Genomic DNA, 27,887 nt, shown 5'->3' with positions numbered 1-27,887 from the left:
TTCATTTTTATTTCAGCAAATAGAAATAGATCTGAAAGCAGCCATACTCGTTGATAACGCCAAAAATAAAACAGGAAGTACAATCCTTACAACTTCCGTTTGAACAAACGTGTCATCCTCGTTTTCCTACCCGTATTTAAATAAATCCCACCTCCTGTGCTACGATTGGCTACTACTTTACAAAACAAGTCGCCGATTGGGTAATTATTCTGTACAAAATGTAAACACGTCACGAATCTTATCAGCTGGCCAATCATAAGCAGGGGGTGGGACTTATAGAGAACGGTTGGGGAAAAACATCCAAGATGGCCACCTCGTAGAAAACGTGTGCTGTTACAGTGATATATGTTAAAAAATAATAACACAAAATTTAGAGCCGGTATTTATAAAACCTTTGTGTCAAAGCCAGGCAGTTTAGACTGCTGTCAGATTAGCTTGGTGACATTTTCAGCCTAAACGGATTAAATCAGGTTTAAAGAGAATATCATCCGTACAGACAGAATGGCAGGACTGACTTTATTTATACGGAATTTACCCCCATCAGCGTCCAGTGAGCAGCTGGAGGAAATCTTCTCTGAAGTTGGACCGGTGAAGCGCTGTTTTGTGGTCAAAGATAAAGGTAACGAGAAAAAATATACCTTAAAAGTGCTTTCAAACCCCCTGCAGCCACATTTCAGACAAAAACAGTTCAAGGACCCTTTAATGATGACTGCACAAAGATGTAATGAGATGTGGGATGTTGTAGTCGTTAAGGCATGAGAAGGTCATGAGTTCGAATCCCAGGTCCACCAAGCTGCCACTGCTGGGCCCCTAAACAAGGCCCTTAACCCTCACTTGCTCAGTTGTATAAATTGATCTAAAATGTATAACTCACTTTAGATAAGAGTATCTGCTTAATGGCATAACTCAGTGGTGTCCTATCTGTGGTGGCCTAAAGGTTAGAGAGTCTGACTTGTAACCCGAAGGTTGTGGGTTTGAGTCTCGGGCCGGCCAAGATAAGATCGGGCCCCCCAACCGCTCCCTGGGCGCCGCAGCATAAATGGCTGCTCACTGCTCTGGGTGTGTGTTCACGGTGTGTGTGTGTGTGTGTGTGCACACTTTGGATTGGTTAAATGCGGAGAACAAATTCTGAGTATGGGTCACCATACTTAGCCGTATGTCACGTCACTCACTTATCCGTAAGGGCTGGTGTGGGTGTAGGTTTTCATTCCAACCAAGCAGAAGCCACACCTGATTCCACCTGTTTAATCAGTTGTTCTTGGCTTTTAGTAGACTCTGGTGTGGCTTCTGCTTGGTTGGAATGAAAACCTGCACCCACACCGGCCCTTTCCGGATAAGAATGGACAACGCTGCCATAAATGAACATATAATTTTTTCCAATTTCATTGTAGAAATAAATGTGTGCAGTCCTTTTTCCTATTTTTCCTGAACTGAAAACCCAACCGAGTCATGCTGTGTAGAGAAAAAATATTTTTAAGACTTTAATCAAGCAAACAAAAACAGTTTACATTCTTAATATACGTGTTGACATCGTTTATGCTCGTATTCCTTTATCATTTATTAATGATTATAATCTTTAGACTACCGAATAGACACCGCTTTATAAGGAATACATCCACTGTATGTTTTTATTTATGCTTTGCACTTTAGTTCCAGAAAGTTCCACATTTTCAATCAAGCATCTTTAATTAAATACGTTTTTTCAGGGTTTACTTATTCAGATTGATATATTTAGTTTCTGATCAGCATTAAACCTATTTTCTTATGTAACGTTATCAGATTTGCAGATTTAACCCTTAAATAATTATGAAGAAGAAGCTGAAACATCACCACATCTGTCTTGTTGCAGTTGCTCCTTAAAAGAGCAGAGCATAGCCAAAGAAAGTGTTAATGCTTCCTGGTGATATTTCTTTTTACCTATAATAAAAATAAGAACCGAAAACAAAGTTGTGACTTCTTACATCCAGGCTCAGATCAATGCCGTGGTATAGGCTATGTCACGTACTCCATGGAAGAAGATGCCCAGCGTGCTCTCAAAGAGATAAAGGATTACGACGGGAAACAAATATCAGTGGTTCAGGCAAAGAAAAAACTTTATGAAAAGAAGAAGGGGAAGAAGAAAACAGGTATGTGCCTTTTTTTTTTTATACAGACAGCTTTTTTACAGTTATATAACTTTTGTTGCCTCCGTCCCAACGCATGGCTGTTTATCTTTACATCTTATTTTTGTACAGATGAGCAAAAAACAGAGAGTTCAGAAGAACCGTCAGAGGTGAAAAGCCAGCAGAAGTCACAAGGCATGAGGAAGAATAAGATGAAAGCCAGGCTTATAATCCGAAATCTCAGTTTTAAAGTAAGTGACTATGAAGAGGTATGCGCAGTGACACAGTAAGTGACTATGAAGTTCTTGCGCAGAAAATTCCGGATAGACGAATATGGTAGATTTCTAGAAATAATAAGTGGATCTAGATAAAGTGGTACGGTTTTATAGTGGTAGTTGCTTCCAGGGTGTCCACATATTCAGGACCCAATGCCATATTCTTTATGTTGTATTTATTATTTACAACATTTGCACTACATGCTCATGCTTACACTCTATGCATTTTCTCAGCTGCTGTTTCCTGTTTGTTTCCCCCTTTATATCATGAGTCTGCAACCTTCAACACAAAAGTACAAAATTTTTATGAATTCATGAAATTATAGAACTACAGAAAGAAAATGGTTGAGATTTTATTGCCATTTATGACGAAGGAAAACAAACTTTTACGAACAATAGGGAAAAAAAATCACTGGCACATGTAGGGTTACTTTCAAACAAAGTCTATAATACATTTGTGGGGGAAAAAAAAAAATTAAAGTGAAGCCAACACAAGGAAAACACAAGCCAACAGCATGTTAAAGAGCAAACTTAAAAATCTGTCAGTTTGTTTTTAATTATGGCTGAAGTTCATTTCTGTGTGCCATCATCCATCGAGACTGAACATACAACATAAATGCATCAGGGATAGTTAGTTAGTTAGTTAGTTAGTTAGTTAGTTAGTTGGTTGATAGATAGATAGATAGGTAGATAGGTAGATAGATAGATAGATATTAATTCCCTAGGGTGTTGGATACTGAATGGATGGAATTTGTGAATTTCCCTTTGGGATGAATAGAGTATCTAATCTAATGAAATGATATCCACAAAACTAGCACCGCTAGTTGAGTTTGTACACTTGATGCCCCTCTTGAAAGCATGTCTGCTCAGCTTCGAAATTGCTCTTTTTCTTTTGTACTTTTAGCCTTGTACATTTCAGCAAATGTTGTGTGTTTGTTCTGGAAATGTCTGGCATTAGATTTTTTTTTTGTTGTTTTCTAATTTTTCGCCACCTTTCAAGTGAACAGGTAAACAAACCAGCATCAGGAGGGAAGGCAAATGAATACGTCAAATGAGGCAGCTTTTCAAAATATTAGCAGTTTTTATTTTAATGTAACAAGATCAGTTCAATCTGGAAAGTAAGAGATATTCCATTGAAAATAAAATAATTAGGCTTTATTTATTTCCATAATTTTTTCCCCCGAGGATCCACCGCAGAGGGATGAAAGAGCAACATGCGTCCCTAGAGCCTCTGGTTGCCAGATCCTCTCAAAATTATTCCTGCTGGTTTATGACATTTTGGGCTCCCTGTACATTGCCATGTATTTTGTATCACGTTAGACATTTCCGTGTATAATATGTCATAATATGTTGTGTGCTTTTGAAACCGGGTGGATTTAGATTCAGTATATTTATTTGGCACCTCACAGCGTATACAGTATACGACTTGTAGTGAAGTGAGAACTCTGCCTATTCCTCCTAGACTGTGCTTGTATAACTCAATATTTAAAACAAGAATGAATAGAAAAACTGGTAAGAAAAATAGAGGTATTTGATGTGTAATTATGTTAGATGCATGGAAAGTGGTGTATTAATGTGGAGGTGAGTTACATGTAGTAACAGTAAAGCACAGTGTGCAGAGCTTCAGTGAAGATAAGAGTTTATAGAATCCTAAAAGCTTTACACACGGACTTCTGAGAGAAGAAGCTCTTTTTTTTAGATTTAACTTTTTTTTATAATTTAAGATAAATAAATAATTTTTTGGATTTTTTCCAGTGCTCTGAGGCTGACCTTAAGGACGTCTTTTCTAAATATGGGACGGTGCTGGAAGTTAAGATCCCATTAAAACCAGGTAATGTTTACGGAATGACTTCAGGGGTTATCACTAATATAGATGTGTGAAAGTGTTTGATCCTGAGTATTTAATGAGCCGCTTCTGAAGTAAAACGAGCCTTAAACTGCTTGTGTGTTGATGCATACTTTGTACTATATTTACATTTCTGCCATTTTGGAGACGCCTAATTCTGAGACCCAAATCCATGGTTACTGGTTGCTTAAAGAATGTTGTTGTGTGTAGATGGTAAGAAACGAGGATTCGCCTTCGTCCAGTTTAAGAACATGCTGGAAGCAGGAAAAGCCCTTACAGCAACCAACCTGAAAGAAATTAAAGGTAAGGCCCACATCCTCCTGATCAACCCAGTATTTACCCCCCTTACTGAATATAATGTAACATAGCATAACATAACCTGGCATTATGACGCGACGTGACGTACCCGATCATGGCGCGACGTGACGTACCCGATCATGGCGCGACGTGACGTACCCGATCATGGCGCGACGTGACGTACCCGATCATGGCGCGACGTGACGTACCCGATCATGGCGCGACGTACAGTATCGCGACGTGACGTACAGCATCGCGACGTACAGCATCATGACGTGACGTGACGTACAATACAGTATCATGACGCGACGTGACGTGCCCTATCATATCCTGATATAACATTCAGAAATGCTGCAGTCTAACTTGAGTTCCCTTTTCACAGATAGACAGGTCGCTGTAGACTGGGCCGTGTCTAAAGACAAGTTCGTGGCTAATCAGCTCGGCTCGGCGCCAGGTACCTTCTCCTTCTCTGTTCATGCTACGGTGCTGATGGTTTATTTTTATGTAAAACTCTGTCCTTCTTATCACAGTAGGTAAAAATGTGGACAACTCCGAGGAGATGGAGGCTGCTGAAGAGGATGAGGATGAGGAGCCTACAGAGAAACGGTAACGCTTTTTGTCGTATCACAACAGTGTAATAACAATGTTATGTTGTTATTTGTGTTTTGGAATGAATAAATTCATGAATGAAACACTGACGAGCTGTTTTGGAGATAAGAGAATAAATACAGTGAAGGATAAAAGCATTCATACTGTAAGTGCTTTAATAACAAATTCTGATAGCCAGCGTGCTTTTCCTATGTAGGATTATATGTGGCATAACATTAGGTAGCTTTCATATAGAGGGCAGATTAGCTAAAGGACTTCCTTCTCCAGCTCAGTTTAGAACAGTGGAGTGTTTAGGTAGGTATTCAGCTGTTGGTAAATAAGTGCTATGTATCGTTTAAAGCTGCGGATGGCTGTGCATTTAAGTTTATGGCATTTGGAAGACACCCTTATCCAGATCGACGTATATAAAGCCAAGCAGTTGAGGGTTAAGGGCCTCACTCCGGGGCCCAGCAGCGGCAACTTGATCTCACATCCTATTGATCTGTAGTGCAACATGTGAGCATGGTTGAATGTGGCACGTGTGATGACGTGGTGGCTCTTATTTAAAGGTCTAAAGCACAGCCAGAGGAGAACTCTCTCAGCGAGTCTGAGGTAGATTCAGCATCTGATGACGAAGATGATGACGATCACAGCAAAGACAGTGAGGATGAAGATGATGGGTCTCTGGATGCAGACAGCGATGCATCAGATGATGAGGATGATGATGATGATGAGGAGGAGGAGGAGGAGGATGATGAAGAGAAAACTGGTATGATTCATTCATTCATTGATAACAAGTGTTTTAGATAATGATGATGATGATGATGATGATTTTTTTTTTATTAATTATAAATGTTTCCTTCTCTCTTCAGCCAAGAAAAAACAGAGGAAACCTAAGAATCCTCTCCCTACTGATGTGAACGAGGGAAGAACGATATTTATAAGGTGAGCATCTCAAAGGTTATAAGGAGGAGGTTGAATGTTATTTGATCTTATGATAGATTCATGTGATTCATGTTAATGCACCACACTGGACCTGAAACGCAATCGAGTGCGATATGAAGACTTGTTGCTTCAGCTCTGCCAAACTCGATGTCTTGCCATTCTGATTTCTGCAGTTCAGTGTGCGAGCGTTCTAATTACCAGTTACCACTCAAATGTGACTCGTGATGTGCGCTTGCTCTTGTCCCGACTCTACTCCCGATTTACTGTGAAACACACACCATCTCTGCACTGCTCTCTAAACAACCTCTGTGTCCGCGGTAGGAACCTGTCGTTCGACTCGGAGGAGGACGGCATAGAGGAAGTTCTTCTGCAGTTTGGTGAACTCCGATATGTGCGTGTCGTGGTGCATCCTGAAACGGGACACTCCAAAGGTCGGTGCTGTTTTCTCACACATGCAGAAGGATCGGAAAATCCAAAAGTGGAGGATTTTCGACTCCTCTGTAATTAAAAAAAAAATTCCAAATAGCTTCTTATTTTAGTTATCTTGTTTCGGACAAACCTTTAGATGTGACATTTTACAGAAACTTTTAAACATTGATACAGACCTTGTTATTAATCAGATAAACACCGAGTTAACTCAATCTCACCTAACGTACACCGGAATAATAAGTACGAACGGGAACTTGTTACTCATTAAAGAATTCTGCTATTTATTTATTTATTTATTTATTTATTTATTTATTTATTTATTTATTTATTATTTGGTTTAATAAACTTGGTATTGATTCATTTTGGAGATTTGAGCCCCGTTCACACTGCAGGTAAAAGTGGCCCAAATTTTTTTGGTGTCAAGTGACCAGGTCAGACTTGTTCAGGAGTAGTGTGAACACTCAAATCTGGCCCAGATCTGATTTTTTTTTTCAAATCAGATTCAGACCACTTCCGTATGTGGTCCTGAATCAGACCCCAATCTGATTTTCTCCCCAATGTGGCCGCAGTGTGAACACCCAAGGAGGATTTGATGTGACTTTTACGTCAATCTACATCGACATTAGTCACACTTATGCGCCGGAGAGTACGCACACAAACGTGACTACGCCTACAAAGTGGATCAAATAATCAAAAGTTGCCCTCGACATCCGAAAATTTTCAAAACACTGCGTCTCTGTGCTGCCATTACACAAATATTTAGAAAGAAAAGCGAAAATGCTTACTTCCTCCATAACCTCGCCAACTTTTTAGCGCAACGGCGTGCTGCGTGTGACGTCATTGTTATTGTTCGAAACAGCAACCGGTTCACACTGGTATCTGATATAGGCCACATTTTAAAAGGTAATGTGAACAGCCAAACAAAAAAAATCAGATCTGAGCAAAATATCCGAATTGAGCATTAAGACTTGCAGTGCGAACGTGGCCTTGGAGTCATCTAAAATGTACAGCCATTTCCACAGTTCATTTACTGACACATTTCCTATGCCTATTGAAACCAGGCTGTCTTGAGTTATGAAGCTTGTTTACTACTCGCACAGCCACAATGCTGTTATTGATTCAGTAAGAAGTCGCCCGATCGCACCATTCACGACACGTGACTTTAAATTCACACAAAGGTATTTGATGTAAGCTCCGAACTTGTAGTGATTACAATATATTTACATATCATTACTCCTATATAAAAAAAGGGTGTCGATGGCCATGTATAAGAGCACCATGGCCTAACCGAGTATCAGACAATCCCTAGTTACATCCCAGATCATATACTTATAGACAGTTCTACGTCTGAAGAAGAAGAAGCCTTTATTTTTGTCATACACCTTACAGCACAGGGAAATTCTATCTTTACATACCCCGGCTTTGGAAGTTGGGGCCAGTTCAGGTGCCCCTGATCAGAGAGGGCTAATGGCAGCTTGGCAGTGCTGCGGCTTGAACACTAATTGTCTGATCAACAACCCAGGGCCTTAACCACTCGCTCTAGGGGCGAGGGAGAAATATATACTGTGAGTCGTGTGATCAGGCTGAAAATTCCAGCAAGTGAAGGGCACTTCATGTATCCGCATAATTCACTTATTCAACTGATAACAGCAAGTGTTGGATGTTGGACACCTCATGCACTCAACACATGCACTTAAAGCTGATGCTGGGTGAAACTCAAGATAGCCAATGACACTCCGGTGGACAATACCTCTTGGAAACGTCTTTTAAATCAGCTCACATTGTGCAATCGTTTTTCTTATTATATTGTACAAAGTCATCGTATAGTGCTAAAGCTAGCTCCGTCACGTTCCGATCGATATCCAACGGGAAGCAGCTTATTCCGTAAAAGACATTAGACACTACTTTTCTAAAATGTATACACAAAGGAGAGTACATTGTGTAGTCGTTCAGGGGATGTCTTTTTTTTTTTTTTTACTTTTAACTCCTTTTTTTTTCCTTATTCCAGGCTGTGCTTTTGCTCAGTTCAAAACTAAAGAGGCAGCAGAGAAATGTCTAGCAGCAGCAGAGACAGAGTCTGAGGTGAGTCCAAATGAGTCCATCAGTGCTGTGCATGTGTAGGCTGGGGTTGTGTGGATGAGCATGTGGGCTTGATTTTTTTTTTTTTCATTTCTTTCTTTGTGTGAGGGTTTTCTCTAAGCCTCGGGTTCTCTGGTTTCCTCTGCTTTGTTCTGTGTCCGTGTCCGAGTCGTGTTCCGTGTCCGAGTCGTGTTCCGTGTCCGAGTCGTGTTCTGTGTCCGTGTCAGACTCTGTGTCGTGTTTCTGTGTGCTGCAGGCCGGCGGATTGAGAGTGGACGGGAGGAAGCTGAACGTCGTGCTGGCAGTGAGCAGAGAGGATGCTTCCAAACTGAAGAACAAGGAAAAGAAAACTCACAAAGGCACCAGGAACCTCTACCTCGCCAGAGAGGGCTGTAAGTGCAGACAATAACACGGCTCTGAGCCCGGGAAAGTGGATCAGGCTATAAAGCCAAGAGTGTGTTACACTTTTACGCTCTGGATAGAAAATGAATAGAAAAAAAACACAATGAGGGATTAAATCAAGTATTTTATGATTCGTATCAAAATTCTTGCAGAAAGGTTTCAAACCATGCGAGCCAACTGCTATAGTTAAAGGGATGCAAAAGGTTGAGTGGTTGACTCTGCTCTTTAAAATCTAAGAATGAATCTCATCTTTATCTAAAATCCTGAATGAAGTTTAATACCTGATCTGTGTGAGCCGAGTATAGCGCGTATTAAGCGTATTGGATCTGAATAATCCTGACATTTTTGATCCCTTTAAAATCTTGATTTCCTCTTTACGACCTCTTCCTGTGTTCAGTGATCCGTGCGGGAACCAAATCAGCGGAAGGAGTCTCTGCATCCGATATGGACAAGAGGGCGAGGGTAGGTCAGCCGTGCCACTAAGGGCACTTTTCTTGTGATTTCCTGGTTATTTCCTTGTGATTTTAATAGAAAAGCTAAAAGTCAAAAGCTGTGTCATGACAGTGACGTGTGTGTGTGTGTCTGTGTGTCTGTCTGTGTGTGTGTGTGTGTGTGTGTCTGTGTGTGTGTGTGTCTGTCTGTCTGTCTGTGTGTGTGTCTGTGTGTGTGTGTGTCTGTCTGTCTGTCTGTGTGTGTGTGTGTGTGTGTCTGTCTGTCTGTCTGTCTGTGTGTCTGTCTGTGTGTGTGTGTGTCTGTCTGTGTGTGTGTGTGTCTGTCTGTCTGTGTGTGTGTGTGTGTCTGTCTGTCTGTGTGTGTGTCTGTCTGTGTGTGTGTCTGTCTGTGTGTGGGGGGGTGTGTGTGTGTGTGTGTGGGGTGTCTGTGTGTGGGGGGTGTCTGTGTGTGGGGTGTCTGTGTGTGTGTGTGTGTGTGTGTGTCTGTGTGTGGGGGGGGTGTCTGTGTGTCTGTCTGTGTGTGTGCACTTGTGTTAGTTTGCAGAGATGAAGAAGGCAAAGCTGAAGGACGTGAACGTGTTTGTGTCTCAAACCCGTCTGTGTGTTCACAACATTCCCAAAAATGTGGACCGCAAGAAGCTCTTCAAACTCTGCCTGTCTGCAGCAGGGGGAGGAAGGGGTGTCCGTATCAAGGAGGTAACACACACACACACACACACACGCGCACGCACACACCTATCACACACAAACATCTTACACATACACCTTAGCAAAAATGACTGAACATATCTGGTTCCTAATGAATGGCTCATGACTGTGTTTAGTCTTTTTTTTTTCTCTTGAAGCATTTCTTGTCTTCAGCTTCCATATTACACCTTCCATATTCCTGATTGTTCAGAAGAGAGCTTTGGTTTCTTTAACTGCAGAAGAGTTGAGCTCAACATAGTCCCTTACTAATACTTCTATCACTTAACACAGACTCAGTAATACATCACAGTTTCACTTCAACATTAGGAAGGTAGTTTTTAAAGCTGCGACGTGATCTTTGAAGGACGATCACCAAGACACGAATAAACATACGGTCATTCTAAACGTTTCTGTGTCGTCTTAATGAACTTTATATCGTCTCCACGTGAAATAGTTTTTTGTTAACACTAGCTAAAAACAATCGCACTTCTTCAGCGAGCAGGTTATCGGACGCGCCGAGCCGAACCTGCGGCAGGATTCCCCCGTGTCAGCTCATGATTAATTCATACTGAGAAACTGCGATGCGGAATAGTCCGTCTGCGACAGCTGACGTCTTTAGAAAACGTTTACGTTCCTGTGGGAATAAAGAAATGACGGCACAAACGAACCCTCTTACTGTTTATAGTGCTGGGAAGCGTTTAATTATAGTGGCTCGTTTTTTTTTACAGCCTACTCTCGGTGACTCGTCATGACCGGACGTCTGATTAGTAACAGATCGCACGCCGGTGCTGTGGTTCGATCAGTAGCTGAGGAAATTGAGAGAAAGTTACTTCTGCCACATGTGCTAACGATGAGCTAGCGGTGTCTTGGTGTCCCATAGCACGGCACGCCTTCAGAGATCTTGTGGAGTCTGTGTCTCGACAGATTAGAGCTGTTTTGTGGGAACAACCAGGGGATCTACGTCTGCTGTGTCCTGTATAGGACCATTATGTTATACGTTACGCTATAATAAGAGAAAAATAATAAGAGGATAGTATTTCTTTTGTCTTCAGATGTAGTGATCTACAGTTGTTGCTTAAAGTGTCTATTCACGTTGATCCTACGTTTTAGTATATTTACTGCACGAGACCTTGCTCTCTGGGTGGAGACGAGTTTTATACACCACCACAGAAAATACAGTAACAGTTTCCCTGCATCAACACTAGATGGCGGTATTGTGTCAGCATGGTCCTGTTATTAGTCTGATCAGGGCTATACCATTGCAGAAAAAAAATTCTTGGTGCAAACTACTTGTTATCCTTATCACATATATCATATCTGTATTTAAAATCAAACCCTATTGCTGTCTTTCTGTCTTTCTTATAGTGTCACGTGATGTACGATAGGAAGCCGGTGCGAGGGGAACCCTTGGGTCACTCGCTAGGTTACGGCTTTGTGGAGTTTCAGGAGCACGAACACGCCCTCCAAGCCCTGCGTCACCTTAACAACAACCCCAACATCTTCACAGCCAACAAGGTCAGTCCAGTGACAGAAGGTCACAGAAGGGCAAGATGTCTAACCCGTTTCTTGCACCGTCAAGTGCACGGGTTTTTATCCCACGGTGTTTGGAACATTCGAAGCAGCTTCAGTTTGAATTCTGGAACAAAAAAAAAGAAGGAAAGCAGCAGAAATAATATACCTGACTCGAAGAAGGCAGTTTACGGCATCAGAGATGTGATGATACCAAAACCACAACAGTATTAATTTTTTTTTATTTATTCATTTATAATAAAGATACAAGAGGAACATTAGTGAAAATGAAGGGAATTTGAAACTCAAGCACGCCGAACATGTCTATAGAAATAAGTCTGTTGTTTTATTCTGGTGTTAATATGTTGGTGGGTGTTGCATTTTCATTATTTACGTGAATTTAGTCGCCGTGTTAGTCGTGCTTTGAGCTGACGTCACAAAAACGTTGCTGACTCAAGCAACGTGCTTCTCTCTCTCTCTCTCTCTCACACACACACACACACCACTTTCCAGGGACCGTCATAATCGCATTAATGAGAAATCTGTATGATGCGGTTGTGTTGAGAGACAGCAGAGGTTAGTCAGTGATGTGTGAGGTGACGTGCAGGATCGAGGAGAGTGAAAACAGACAAACGTTTGGAAACAAGACAAAAAAAAAAAGAACACGCTTAGAATTTTTATTCTGAAACACATCTTGGATTCCATAAAGATCACGTAAAAATATATAAATGTGGGAGCCTAGCGGTTAAGGTGTTGGACTGCCAATCAGAAGGTTGTGAGCTTGAATCTCCTGAACACTAAGCTGCCACTGCTGGGCCCCTTGAGCAAGACCCCGAACTCTCAATTGCTCGGATGTATAAAAATGAGAAGAAAAAAAAAAATAGTAAGTCACTTTGGATAATGCCGTAAATATAAAAATGACTGCCAGTCTTTTAGAGTGTTGATTTATTTTTCTTTAACACTGTAAATGCCTGTTTTATTGACCTGGGAAGTATACAAACATTTGCACTGAACAAGTATATATTATGCTGTAGGATGAGGTTTTTTGCGTCGTCTTGCTTGCAGGCGGAGATCTAGCCTTATTGCGTGCAGTGGGAGGAAGTTAATTTACTTAAAATCCTAATGAAGGCTGTATACGTTCGTGCTGCAGTTATGTTTAGAGTTTTCTCTGCTTGCTTGATGATCTGTAACCACTCAGACTTCTTCCAAACACACTGCAGCTTCCTAGAAATGCTTTTATTAAACTCCGTTTCAGTCAAAGCCGTCACGCCACGAAGTAACACGTTTTCATGTCGAACACTTAATGGAGTTTTTTTTTTCTTGTTGGAAAATATGTTGAATAATTCTGTCTAGTATTTCCTGAACCCTTCGTTCAGTTCAGCTCTGAAATTATGTTGAGGAATGTTTTGCTCGAAGCCTTACCAATCATGTGTGTGTGTGTGTGTGTGTGTGTGTGTGTGTGTGTGTGTCTTTTGATGTGATCTGCACAGAGGCCCATTGTGGAGTTTTCTCTGGAGGATGGGAGGAAGTTAAAATTGAAGGCTATGAGAGCGGAGAAGAGCAGAATGGCATCCGGCTCTGACCCCAGGGCCGAAAAGGTGAGGCGGCTCGTTATGTTAATCTCATCCACTTTAACCCTCTGCGCTCCCTAAATCATACCCAACAAAGTCCCAAATGAATAAACCGCATTCTGAAATCTGGATGAAGGAAATTAATCAAAGACAGCTTGGTGTCTGCTGTGAGAGATGTGCTGTATCGTGAACATCTGTTCCTCTACAATCTGTTCTTCACTATTCTCTCCTTCAGAACCAGCCAGTCGGGCTGGAGCGATATTTACCGGCTATTTGTTCCGATTAGAAGAAAAGCAGTAGAATTCATTTATTTTCATTACGCTTTCGAGCGCATCGATTTTACCTAATACGTTTTTAGAAAATCCGTCTGCTGCGTCGGTTTCGAACGTCGTATACATTGTTTGGGGGGGAAAAAACCAACACACTCTAGTGCATCGTAAGTGGTTAAAAAAAACATTAGCTGTACAGTACAGCGATTTCAAATCACATGCCCAAATCTAGACTTGTACATGTGTAGGTGCGTAAATTTATTTAAAGCATCGTTTTCTAAGCTAGCCAGCTACCGAAACTCAGCACTGTGTTAATCTCAGCTAGTGAAGTGGTTCGATATTAATGTTGACTCTCAGGCTGTAAGCTATATAAGGGCTTATGAGCGAATCTGAGAAGATGGAAAGGAGCATTTATATGGTGGATGGATTGTACCATATGTGGTTCTTCCTCAAGCTTTTGCCACTACATCGGAAGCACACAATTCTCTTGGTTTGTTGTAGCATTACAATAATTCAGTTCTGTTCAATTTGATTTGTATAGCGCTTTTTAACAATGGTCATGGCTTTACAGATCAGCAGCTTTACAGATCATCAGAAAGATTAATATCAGACTTGTATTTAAATGTCTTTGTATTTATCCCCAATGAACAAGTCTGAGGTGACTGTGGTGAGGAAAAACTCCCTTAGATGGAAGAGGAAGAAACCTCGAGAGGAACCAGACCTGAAAGGGAACCTCATCCTCGTTCGGGTGACACTGGAGGGTGTGATTATAAACACCAGAGATTGTGAATGATCATAAACCCAGGAGTCTGTTATTATAAGTATTGTTATAATGAATGATTTTCTGTACTAAATCTAACAGGTTCAGACCTGTTCCAGCATCACAAAGCAGCCATGCAAAGAAACCAACATCTAGTGTTTTAAGATTTTTTCTTCAGCACATGTTGTTGTCTGGCATCCAAACACTTTTGGCCCTGAACTGTTGACAGACTTCTGATAAATGATGATAAACAGGAAATAGATTGAAACTTTAAATATTTATTTATTTATTTGTCTGTCTGTTTGTTTATTTATTTATTTATTTCCCCAATGGGCTGCCACAAAACGGCCGCTGTGTTGTGACAAAAGACGTGTACATCAGATTCTTTCCCTGATCCATGCACAGAAACTGGTCACTCCTCTGAGACTGTGACAGGGTTTTCAGTAATGTCTTGAAGATCCTGCAAAATGACTAGCTAAATTTTATACTCTACGTGTAAACACAGTATGATGACGAATGATGAAATATCAAAGACTTTATTGTATTGCTTATTTTGCATTTTTTACCCCCACTTAAGTATAAAAAAACAGCGATGCTCACTGTAAAACAGTGATTCTGTGTTTCTTTAACCATCTCTGTGTCGGGTTTGTCTTGTTCGTCTTCTTGTGGGTCTCTCGCTTTGTTGTCTGTGTGTATATAGACACAGGTATGAACCAGATATTTGGCTGATATATTCTGGTAGCAGAATTCATGCCATAAGCATCCACAAGGTGGCAACCAGGTGATACACAAAACCCCAAACGTCCACCGCCATATTTAGCACCAGATAACGTGTCGGGAAAACCGCTGACGTTGTGCTTGACCAAAAGGGTTGATTTTGGTCTCATCCGAGCACGACACACAAAGCCAATTATTGTTGACATGCCACACGGTGGACTTCAGACGCTGCATGTTTAGAAAGTCTCTCTGGAAGCGCTTCGTCCTTGCATCGCATTCAGACTGCTTGTTGTTATGAAAATGGCAGTTAACATTTGAAATCCTGACAAGCACAAGAATCAGCGAAACGGTGCAATTAAAAATTCTACAGTAGTGAATTCTGGGCTCTTGTTTTTCGGGTTGGAGCACAAGTCTGCTCATGAGCTCACTTCCTGACGGGAAACTTTTTGTTGCAGCTCTAATTGTTCTAGTAATATTTTTAACAGCTTGTACTTGAGCAGATCAACAACCCTGTATCTTTTTTGTGTTTTTTTCTACATAGTGAGAGAGAGAGAGAGAGAGAGAGAGAGAGAGAGAGAGACCGAGAGGGATAGAGAGAGAGAGATACTGTAAAGAGAGACCGAGAGGGATAGAGAGAGAGAGAGAGAGAGAGACCGAGAGGGAGAGAGAGAGAGAGACCGAGAGGGAGAGAGAGAGAGAGACCGAGAGGGAGAGAGAGGGAGAGAGAGAGAGAGACCGAGAGAGAGGGGGAGAGAGAGAGAGAGACCGAGAGGGAGAGAGGGGGAGAGAGAGAGAGACCGAGGGGGAGAGAGAGAGAGACCGAGAGGGAGAGAGAGACCGACCGAGAGGGAGAGAGAGACCGAGAGGGAGAGAGAGAGAGAGACCGAGACCAAAGTTAGAAGGAGTGGAGGGAGGTGAGTAGGAGAGGTGGGGGGGGAGGGGTCTTATCTATCCTGACACCGCTGCTATTATATCTGTTTTATATAATATATAGACCTATTTTTTATATATCAGATATACCTATTTTGCTCTATATAGATAAATACACCTATCATATGTATACTATATATATATCTCTCTCTCTCTCTCCTCGCTTTCTTCTTTCGCCCTCTTTTTCTCATGTGTTAATCTCTATATTACCACCCTCTCTTTCTATTTTTTGTTTCCTATATACCTGATTTGACTCATCGCATCTCTACTCCATGTCCCTGCTTTTTATCTCTCTCTCGATCCCTCTTTTTTCTATTCTCTCCTCCCCGTCTAGTGTTGGGGGTGACTAGCTCTCTTCCTCCTTTCCTCCTTTGATAGATAGAGAATATACTAACCCGTATAAGAGACTATCATGTGAATATAGAGAAACCTATATGGTCTACTCTCTTTCTGCCCTCTTTACCCCTCCCCCCCCCCCCCCAACCCCGCGCCGAACGCCCCGAAACCCCCCCTAACCCGCGCGCGCACGCGGAAGCGCCGAAGAGGGATTGAGGAATAGGACCGAACCCCGCCGGCCGGCGCGCCCCACGCCGCCGAGGAGGGGGGCACATACGAGCGCTTGGTAAGTGGCTTTAGGTACTATCTCTTGCTATAATATCTACCTATATTTTCTATCTTATATTTTTGTACTTTAAGAACCGATTTTCATTACCTCGAGATAGAGAGAGTTTATATAGATACCTATAGTTAGCTATAGATATTATAAGATTTACCTATATTGATAGAGAGATTGAGAGATAGACCTTATTTATAGAGTTTAGATATGAACCGAGAGTATATACCTAATTTATATCTCGATATATACCTATATTATATATATAGCTGGTTATAGATACCCTATATTTTCATATATATATACCTCTATATATATATAGTGATAAAAAAACCTATTTTAGTATATATATCTAAATACCCTCATATATATAATATATATATCAATATATTATTTTTAATATTTCTATCTTTTTTCTGTTTTTTTTTTGTTATATATTAGTTAGCTCTATTTTTTTTTTTTTTAGTATATTTCTCTCTCTTTTTTTTTTGTTTTCTATCTCTTCCCCTATCGATCTCGATAATCACCTCTCGTTATATACTCTATATCTAACCGCTATGAGAGTATAGAGAGAGAGATCCCTGATTAAGACACCGTAGTCTATCTAACATCTGAGATATAGAGATCTCCCCGAGAGGGGGAGAGAGAGAGAGATAGAGAGACCGAGGGGGAGAGAGAGAGAGTTAGAGAGACAGAGAGGGAGAGAGAGAGAGACCGACCGAGAGGGAGAGAGAGAGACCGAGAGGGGAAGAAGAGAGAGAAGAGCCGACGGTGGTAGATAGAGAAGAGAGAGAACCCGAGAGGGGGAGAGAGAGAGGGAAGAGAGAGAGACCGAGAGGGAGATGGAAGAGAGATATAGTACCGATAGTATAGTATATATCAGTGAACCGGAGGTAGACGGAGAGATCGAGAGATATAGAACCGGAGGGAGACCCGTCTATTTATACTTGTGTGGTGGATATAAACCGAGAGGATAAAAAATACCCTATATTTATACTTTTATATATATATATATATATATATATATAACATATACCTATATTTAATATATATATATACCTATATTTATATATATATAACCATATTTATACTTATATTATTATATATAACCTTATTTATACCTATTTTATACTTTTTTTATATATCTATACCTAATTTAACTTTATATATATATACTATAATATATATATACCTATTTTATATTATTCATAATACCTATATTTATATACATTATATATATATATATATTCCTATATACATATATATATATATTTTTTTTTATAATATACATATATATATATAGATAGAGGTGGGGGAGGGGGGGAGAGAGAGACAGAGAGAGAGAGAGAGAGAGAGAGAGAGATCTGGTCAATGACACCAAACCCTCACCTCTGAAATCTATAGTGCCTGAGAAAGAAGCCACAGAAATCGGCCATTTAAAATGACTTTGGAGAACCGGCCTATGAATGCCAGGCTTCTCGTCTGATCTTGGTACAGTCTCCTGGTCTTGCCCTCTCCCCTCACCCTCATTGTAAACTAATGCCCATGGGTCAGCACATAGCAGGAGCTGCCAGCACTGGTGCTAGTTTCAATATGTGCTTATATAGTGTTTACATACGTACGTACACTGAAAGATACCAAATTGGCATCATCTGTGATGGAAGGAATTGTATAACACACGTGCACGGTGCACACACTCGTTTAAAATGCCCAGAGGCAATCATTCTGGTAAATATTTAGACAGAAAATACAATTACCTATTAAAAAGTTTTGTTTTTTTAGGTGAAAATGTTAAATTCTTTATCACATTTATGAAGGAAGTCAATATTCTACAGGGAACAGCAGTCTAAAATCTGTATATTTGTTGACATCGATGTTTAACTTGATATCAATGACTGTATCACAGGAAAAAGTAAACAGCGTTGGATCTCAGAAAGACAGAAGTAAGCAGCCTTGGCAGAAATCTCCTAAAAAGGCATCTGCTGCAGTTCAGCAGTCAGCAGGAACTCAGAAGAACCAAGCAGCTCCGAGCGGCCATTACTCCGGCTTCAGAACCACTCCAGAAGTCGAGCATGTCGAAGTGGGCGACGGTAAAAAACGCCAGAAGATTCTTCCCATGCCTTCACACTTCGGCCCAAAGATCAGGCACTGATATGACTTTTATTTTTTTATTTTTTTATTGATTCTTTTTCAAATGTTTGATGTAAACTGATGCTTTTCTTTTTAACGCAACAGGAAACGGGATAAAGGTAAACAGACTGCCCAGGTTAGGAAAATGAAGACGGTCCCTAGCAGGAAGGAGAGAAAGGGACTCAACCCGATGGAGAAACCCAACCAGAATAAAAAACAGGTGAACGTTATTTTATAGCAGGAGAGAAACAGCACTGTGTATAATATATAGCTGGTGTGAAGTGGCTCTGAAAATGCTAAAACCCTACATATGGATCTTACATGATCTACATATGGCAGCCCAAACCCGAAATAACGTTAATTATAGAATACGGACAGACCAAGACCTATCGAACTCCATCTACATATAGGCAAAAGCCTCGTACCTGTATGCAAGTGTGTGCATGCTCATGTTAATGCATTTTGGTCTAAATGATATTTGCTCCTGTAAAATTAGGCCTCGTGTTAAATCTAATCGTTGACCCCATGCACTAGCGAGACACCAGAGAACTCCCAGCATGCAAAAAAAGACACAAATTCTCTAAACATTTATTTTATGAATGAAAGTCTTCATGTATTAAATTGCCCTATCTTTGAATTTGCAGTCTTATAGGTGTTTTTAGATATTCCAGTGCTGCTGTAAAATTATAAAAAAAACAAAACATTGGATCATCTGTATAACATCTGTACAAAAACATCACAAAAAACTACAAAAACATGTATGTAAATGTTTATGTAGGTAAAACTGTGCTGCAATGATGTAGAAAAGTTTCAGTAATGATGAGTTTGTCCTTGTAAACTACTAAATTAGACTAGTAAGACTAACCTAGTCAATTATCTTTAAATCACATTCACAGCCAAGCCTTTACTGATGCTCACAAAACGTCAGCAACTTTAAGGCAAAGCTCAAAGAGAGAGAAAAAATGTCTTCTAACCTTGGCATGTTGGGCATCACACACGCACACGCACACACACACACACACACGCACACACACACACACACACACACACGCACACACACACACACACACACACACACACACACACACACACACACACACACACACACACACACACGCACACACACACACACGCACACGCACACACACACACACACACACACACACACACACACACAAACCGATTCCTAGACTTTAAAATTGCATGTCTTTCTTTTTCTTTCTTTCTTTCTTTCTTTCCTTTTTTCTTCCTTCTTTCCTTGTTTCTTTCAGAAACGACAGAGTTTCACAAGATTTACACTTTCATTTTCATATAAAACTCGATGAGCTCATGCCAGTGGAATTTTCATAGTTCATGGTTTACATTAGTTCGGCTCCTAATTTGCAAATTTACACAGATTTCCCGGAGCTCCAATTTCCCCCTTTAACCAATTTATAGAGCTTGTAACATCTAAAGCAGGGGTGTCAAACTCAATGCCACAGTGGGCCAAAATATAAAACTGAGATAAAGTCACGGGCCAAACTGAATAATTATTGAAAAACGAATTGCAACTGATATGTAATGTTCAATGTTTCGTATGAAAGCAAACTTCAGTTTTGCTTAAACACAGGATTTGGAATAAAAGACACATCAGTGGTGTTCATGTCGCAAACTTTCACCATACACTTTTTGACAAACTCTCCCTCATTAAAGGGCAGATTTTGGCGTCTCTGCTGCCACAATAAAGCTTTACAGACTTTACAGCAGCTTCACTTTTTGATTTTACTTTCCTGAACATATTCTGCCGGGAAACCAGACTTTTTTTCATCTCCTCCGCCTACTGGAGCTTCTGCTTTACGTCCAGGTCCTTATACTTCTCATAATGTTACGTTTCATAGTGTCTTCTTATGTTATATTCTTTCGCTACAGACACGTTAACTCCGTTAGCACACAAGACAAACAGGTCTGTCCTTTATATTCGTGAACAGATAATCTGCCTCCCTCCTGTCTTGAAAGCTCCTATTGTCCATCTTTCGTTTGGCCATTTTTGTGGAGGGTGGAATTAACTTGCCCGACGTGACTGTAACATGATTGTTACCGACTGTTAACAGAGAATGAGGAGCGCTTGCTGTTCGTGACTACGCATCAATACAGTGGCAAGGCATTCTGGGATTTATAGTATTAGCAGAGCATGCGGCTAGCCAGCTGTAATGCACATCTGACATGATCTCGCAGGCCAAATATAATTACACCATAATTACAGAGTTTGACACATCTGATCTAAAGCTTGATAAATCAGGCACAACACTCGCATTTTACTTAGAATCAGAATTCTCTATAATTGCTCATTATGTATGTTTTTATTGTGATTTCAGAATTCTAAACCCGTGAAAAGAAAGTTCCAGAACAGAGAGGACGATCGTTTTGACCGTCTGGTCGAACAGTACAAGAAGAAACTCACAGGCACATCGAACTCTAAGGACTCGCTCATCAAGAAGAGCAAGTGGTTCAGTTAAAAGTGGGTGTAAATAGCGCCGTGTGTATGTGAGCGAGAACACCAGAGGACGACTGGATGTAACTCGGTGTCTCCGGTGTGACAAGTTTTATATTAAAGATAAAAAAAGAAAGTGTACTATAACAATACGACGTTTCATGTTCTGACATTTTCCATTTTTATGTTGCTCTATTTTTAGGTGTAGAAGAATACACCAGTCTGTGGAAAATAAATATTTGTGTACACATGATTTTACTGGTATTATTTACAGCAGAGTGTGGGCGAGTTTGCAAAAAAAGCACTTTCACAAAAAAGGATCCCTGCTGATCTCTAATCAGCAAGCCAGATGTGAACGTCATTGTCACATCTGTAATGAGTAGCTAGTGTCATATAAGAAGATTTTTAGCCACGGCTGGAATCTTTCAAGTACAGCTGATAGTGAGATTATTATTATTGTTGTTGTTGTTGTTGTTATTTTAAGTTCGACACTGAACCGATGTTCGAGTGAAGCTTTTCAGTTCTGCTCACACGTATATAAAAACATCTCAGGGTTTTTAAGAGCTTGGTGTTTAAATACCTTTCTGCTGTTTTCCTGAACTCCACTGACCATAACCAACCTTCCCCATTCTCACAAAATCTGAAACAGGAAGTAGCACGACAAACTGGGACCGGTTGTGGTATTCGGGACCTAGCATGTAGGTCAAACTTTGCTCCAGTGATACTGTGCTACAGAGAAAAGTTTCAGTAATGAATTTGTTCTTATAAACTGATAAATTAAACTAGGAAATCTGAAGCTAATCAATTATCTTTAAATCACGTTCACAGCAAAGCTTTTACTGATGCTCACAAAACTTTAAGGCAAAGCTCAGAGAGAAAAAAAATGCCTTATAACCTTGGCACGTTGGGCATCTCACACACACACACACACACACACACACACACACACACACACACACACAGCAATTCCTTGATTTCCTTCTTTCTTTCTTTCTTTCTTGCTCTATTTCTTGCTCTATTTCTTGCACTCTCCTTCTTTCTTGCTCTGTTTCTTGCGCTCTCTTTCTTTCTTGCACTCTCTTTCTTGAATAACTTCCACTTGTAATATGAGCCACACCAGTTTTCAGCTGAAGCCAGGATCAGACTACTGTCAACAATTCACACTCAGCAGAACATACTGTTAAAGACTATAATTTCAAAAATGTCTGTCATAAACAACCCTCTTAGTCCCCAGATTTAATATGGACATGGTAACGTACAGTATGACTTCTCGCAGAGCGGCATAGAGACATCAGGAATAACGTGCCTTGTATTACACCTGAGACGATACAAACGTGGGCCGATGATGTTTGCCTCGGCTGAGCTGAAGGTTGAGGTCAGGGTTCAGTTACGTGCATACTTTTGAAAGAACATGCTTATTTTCTTTATCATTGTAAGTTGGGATTATGTAATTTTGCCCCAGTTGTATTTAAAATCATTGCTCTTCCAGGGATTTAGTCGAAGGATAAAAGGGTAGAAAAGTGGGTGAGAGTAAATATTTACTATACCGGAGGCACATGTGTGCTTTCTGCTGCGTCATTCTTTTACTTGTTTCATTTCTCTGGAAAAGGATAGTTACTCTCCGTCTTCACGTTTCATCCGATATCTAACAATCTATTCTCTTTGTCCTATAAAACAGAGATAAATGGCACTCTTTCTTTTAGGAGAGTCTCATGTTATACTGTATCCAACTCTGTCCTGCCTTAAAATCCACAAATGCACGTCTCATTAAGTCCCACTACACAGAGCTTTTAGCTGGAAAGACAATTTTGCTGCAACATCAGGCAACCAGATGGCCGTACAATATAAACGATGGCTAATAAATCGGGTTTGTCGTGTCGGTCCTTTGTGTTTCTTATTTGAGGCGGCATATATCCTGGAAAAAGGAAAATTTTCTGCTTAGAGAACTGTGCTTTTTATTTCAGTGAGCTTGAATATATGAGAAATAAATGGCTTACATCCTTAAGGTAATTCACAGATGCAAATGACATCAAAATAAGCTAACGGTATACAGTATGTTAAAATTATAGTGCATTCAGATCCATAGTGATTGTCTGCTGGTGGTCAGGAAGAGGGTAAGAGGATTTGTGCTTCCCAGCACGATCGGTCAGGAGTCTTCCGGTAACACTGCGACGTCACTGGGAATACAAGGCTGGTGCTGATGTCAGCATGTATAACGTGTGTGTCTGTGTGCATGCATGTGTGAACGTGAAGACCGATGGGAACGTCATGTCTGGTTCACAAATGAATTAATTAAATACATTCAAACATAAAAAAATAAACTAAAATAGGAAATAGTTATTTGGTCCATAAATACGTTCATATAAATAAATAGAACAACAGAAACAATGCAATAATAATAATAATTATAGTCAAAACAAAACAGAAGCAACACAGGGATCATTGTGTTCAGCATGTTCTCAGCTGCTCTAGATTGTGGTTGAGCCTCTGTATGTATTTCTGCAGTCTGTCCAGAGCCACGTGACGCACGGTGATGTAGTACATGCTGTGGTTTTTCAGGAAGTCTTCCAGGTTCTTCTCTGTGCCTGTTATCCTGTGTGTGCACTGCAGTGAGCTCATCCTGTCTTCCAGGTAGTGCTGCAGTGTGCTTACATCACTGTGCAGTTGGCTCATGTGACCCTTGGGCAGGCTGTGAAGGACTCGCTGGAAGTTGTTCAGCATCTCCACCATGGAGCTCAGACCCTCGATGGGTTTATCAGACTGCAGCTCGGGCAGGAGCTCAGGACTATCCAGGATCATTTTATGGAGGATTGGGAACTGTGAAAGAACATTGGAGCTCTGGTCAGGTTCAAGGAAAACAGCTCATTTTTGCATAGCATGTTTCTGATGAACACATTTTGATCTTCCTCGACTATAAACGATGGTGATGAGAGTATAGATACTGTTATATTGTAAGGACATTTAGTGGTGTGTTGTTACAGGAAAATAATGATTGACAGGATGGTCTGAACATGACCATCCCAAGATTTGAGAAATTACTAGTCAAATGTCGAATGATTAATACACTGTTTATTTTTCTCAGCTGCCACAGTTAAAAGTTTTGTTTTCTGACGTCGCCACAAAACATTTTGGCCGCAAAATAAGTGATTGCATAACTCCAGAGTAACTTTCTGTTACTCAAAATGGGTTTCTCCAGTTATGTTGAAATAACTCTTTCCAACAACTCAGATTATCAGATAAAGTATAAACAAAGTATAAGTGAAAGAACTACTCAAATTTGTCAGCACGTTGATCATTTTCCTATAACAGCACGTTTTCTGCAGAATATCCTTTTTCTTTCTCTCGTGAAGTTAATATTATTAAAAAAAAAAAAAAAGCACAGCTCATTGTGTTGCCAGGAAACTGTCTCAAAGTGGAGACTCCTTACAGAAAATGTTAAGTAAATAGTCTGTACAGGAAATATGACCTTATCAATGATTATACATTTTTCTGTTACATAAAAAACATTACAATACACAGCTTTTAGCCTTCACTTATGTACAATCCCTGTTCAACTTGTTAGAAACGATTCTGTGACCAATCAGAATCAAGAGCTCAACCAGCGTTATAGGTATAGCTATTGGAGCAAGGTAAACGCAGAAGGATGAACTTGTTCTCTTGGTATTTACCTCATCTTTGTGTTTCTGGATTCTGGAGATGATGTTCTCGACTTGAAGTTTGACAGAGTTTTTCAGGCTGTCTGTAGGTAGAGCACGGCCGTTGGTGAGCGTCAGTACCGTCACTACACAGGAGCAAAAAAGAGCAGGGTACACAGCCATAATGCCTTCCTTGGGAGTGAGAGGGTTTGTGCTTTGAGAAGAGAAGAACATCCACCTGCAAAAAAGCAGAAAACAATCGATCATCTTAACCACATTTGTATTAAATGAATACTTGGATGAGTTTTTAAAACTTTATAAGAGGTCCAACACAATCTGAGAGAAGACAAAAATGACTCAGAATCTGACAAAAAGTGTTTTCTACAATTTCTCGAAACAAATTGTTGTTGTTTTGTCATTGTGTAGAAAACACAGGACATAATTTAATCACATACACACCGGATGCCACAGATAAAAAGTAGCTTGATTAATGCAGAAATATTCCATTAAAATTTGCAAAAAGCAAAAGGCAGACAGAAGGATATTTGATTATTAACCGATTAAGGCACTGAATATGCAAAGTAACTCATTAAAAATAAATTAAGAGGCAAACTACCTAATGTCTGGATCGATGTTCTTCCAATAAATCGCTTAAGCATTATCACTGCTCTTGTTTTCAAGGAATTATTCCTTTCCAAATTCAAGATATATTCATCCGAAAAGCTTCTTGTCTACTTTTGAGCAAATTGTACTATAACAGTTAATTAACATTGAACAGAATCGACTCAAACTCTGCTGAACATTTTTCTTTCTGCTGTGAAAAGTTATTACAGAACTTTTGTGTTAAAAAAAAAAAAACTCACCAAAATTACAAATGATGTTTCTCCTCTTAATTCAATAAAGTAGACCTACAGAGTTTTAGATAATAGTAAATAAGAGGTGGATTTTTAAGTCTAATTGGATATTAAATAAGCGATGCAGTGGAGCCACACAACCAGAGGAGAAAGACTGGGGGTCTTACCTTTAGGTGAGCGAGCTGTGTCATGCTTAGACTCCATCAGTGCTGTGGCTTTATAGCTCATAGCTGTTGACTCATCAGTGAATCACTTCAGGCTTTCCTGATGTTATGTCCCAGAGCAGAGATGTAGACGGGGACAACACCCCCCAACCTTACCTCAAACACATCAGACCTAACAAACACAATCACAACAATACACACTTCAACTTGTAGTGTAGTCTGTAAGACTTAGTTTGCAGTAATTGCCTTTTCTTTTTAATCAGGCTTATACAAAGAATGAATTTGAAAATTTGTCCCTTTCAGGTTTGGTTTTTCTCATGGAAAATTTTTTAATGAACCCATTAGAGATTCTGCCCAACATACTAAGTTTGCTAGCAAATATTGTTGCTATTCAACTAGCCAGTGTACAGTATTATTCACTTCTTTTAAGAGTGTGAGTGAAGAGGGAAATCTGATCAAGTGTTTATCCCCTTGAAATCCTCCATCATGTCACCAGGATGAATATTTGCAAGATATTTTATGGCTAAACATTCCAGTCGCTCAGTCCTTTTGTGAATTGTGAAACACCATCTGTTTTTCTCTCTTTACACAATAATATGTAAAAGTGTGTCACTCTGAGGAACAGTCCTAATGTAAACAGTGACGCCCCCGACATGTTGATTCACTCATGATGTTATTTACTTGCCTTTATTAATCCAATGATCCTTGATCTCGCACACCGGGCTTGAGATACAGAGCTTACGTTTGGAAATATCTGCTTCATTATTGAGGTGCCATTATAGTACCACTGACACCACTGACTTACTGGTATAATAAAAATATTTCAATTTTTTTTTCAGAAAAAATATCTTACTACGTTAGTGTGGATGGTAGTGAACATTTAACCTAACCTCCACTTTTTGTGTCATTATGAAAGATGTATTTTGTGCCGCAACATATATTTTGAACATGAAATGACAGTTACATCATGGCCTGAAGAATGTTCTCACATTTTTAGTTTTTTTGCCAAGTTACAGTTTGAAATTCCCTCCATCTATCCGTTCATTTTCTGTAGAGCTTATCTTTCATAGGGTTTCTGGAAACCTGAAGTCAGGGACAACCTGACAGAGTACAGTACCAACTCTTAACAGGACACCAATCACACTCGTTTGTGCCCTTTCACACACTATGGACAATTTAGAGATGCCAATCAACACGTCTTTGGACTTGGACAAGAAACCCCAAGTCAAAAAGTACCAATCAACAAGTCCAAGGTTCGTATCCTGTCCGGGATGAACCCCTAACCCTGAAGATGTGGTTATGTACTGTATATATGTATGTAACTTCTTAGTAAGGATGCTAACTGATCACATCAAATTCTATGCTACTTTAAACGCTGTTCCTTTTTTTTTAAGCTAATCAGCAAACGGTTAAAGGCACGCTTAAGTACGTCTTCTCATGTCCAAGAGGGTAGCTAGGACTCATTTGCAAGGCTAAGCTAGAAAAAAATCCAGGCTAATCACACATCCAGTCATTATAGTCAAAGTGAATATCCAGATCATACACAAAGCTGTCACTGGCAAACAGACCAAAACACTAATCCAAGAACCATTGTGATAACACAGATAAATATAGCTACACAATAATCCACAAAAGACCAATCCAGTAATGCAGAATTCAGGTCGGCTTACAGCTCAGGATTTACTAGACCAGGTAACAAAATGTAAAACTTTGCAATGAGCAATTGTGGCTCGAATATGCAGCTAACAGAAAATATGGCACATGTAGAATCACTTAAGTCCATGTAAGTGTGCCCACTGGTGAATTGTGCATGGCCAATGTGCCATCCATGCCATCCGTGGATTTCCTATGGGTTCTTTAGTTTCCTCCAACCTCACATAAAAAAGCTGGTACGTGGCTTAGCTATTTTAAATCACTGCTAAGTGTGAGAGTGTGTGAGGATGTGTGTGCTTTGGAGTTCTATCCAAAGAGCGTTCCCAAGATAGACTGTGGATCCAATTCCTCCCTGATCAGGAAGATGAATGAAGCAATGAAAATGGTTCACTGGTTTTATTCCTTAAGAAATACGATTTGCTGTAAATGCTCTGAATGTGAGAAGGTGAGAACGTTTTTACCACCAATATCTAGACTTACTAAATCTGTGTGAATTTCGTGTGTTTTTCA

General features: G+C 40.1%; 2 protein-coding genes across 3 annotated transcripts; one reads left to right on the top strand and one right to left on the bottom strand.

The window, feature by feature from the left end:
* The first annotated feature begins 260 nt into the window (after positions 1-260).
* Positions 261-21,324, top strand: rbm28 (RNA binding motif protein 28). Its single transcript, XM_027162016.2, has 19 exons — positions 261-619; positions 1,968-2,126; positions 2,235-2,353; positions 4,133-4,208; positions 4,434-4,526; positions 4,903-4,974; positions 5,051-5,126; positions 5,678-5,877; positions 5,981-6,053; positions 6,375-6,484; positions 8,491-8,564; positions 8,818-8,953; positions 9,361-9,425; positions 9,953-10,111; positions 11,468-11,617; positions 13,102-13,209; positions 18,378-18,616; positions 18,707-18,821; positions 20,956-21,324. The coding sequence occupies exons 1-19, from the start codon at positions 502-504 to the stop codon at positions 21,094-21,096; spliced, it is 2,283 nt and encodes a 760-aa protein (XP_027017817.2). The 5' UTR covers positions 261-501; the 3' UTR covers positions 21,097-21,324.
* A 1,685-nt stretch (positions 21,325-23,009) lies between these two features.
* lepa (leptin a) lies at positions 23,010-25,876 on the bottom strand. Of its 2 annotated transcripts, none has more exons than XM_027161401.2 (3): positions 25,728-25,876; positions 24,740-24,944; positions 23,010-23,888 (listed from the first exon to the last, which is right to left on the bottom strand). In XM_027161401.2, exons 2-3 carry the CDS (start codon positions 24,938-24,940, stop codon positions 23,520-23,522), a joined length of 570 nt encoding a protein of 189 aa, XP_027017202.1. In that variant the 5' UTR covers positions 24,941-24,944; positions 25,728-25,876; the 3' UTR covers positions 23,010-23,519. The 2 variants fall into 2 exon arrangements, with proteins under 2 accessions (XP_027017202.1, XP_047678543.1); XM_047822587.1 differs by lacking the exon at positions 25,728-25,876 and adding an exon at positions 25,570-25,703.
* Between the last annotated feature and the right edge of the window lie 2,011 nt (positions 25,877-27,887).

The sequence above is a fragment of the Tachysurus fulvidraco genome, chromosome 13, assembly GCF_022655615.1.
Source record: "Tachysurus fulvidraco isolate hzauxx_2018 chromosome 13, HZAU_PFXX_2.0, whole genome shotgun sequence".
Classification (NCBI taxonomy): Eukaryota; Metazoa; Chordata; class Actinopteri; order Siluriformes; family Bagridae; genus Tachysurus; species Tachysurus fulvidraco.
This window is presented reverse-complemented; position numbering and strand designations above follow the sequence as displayed.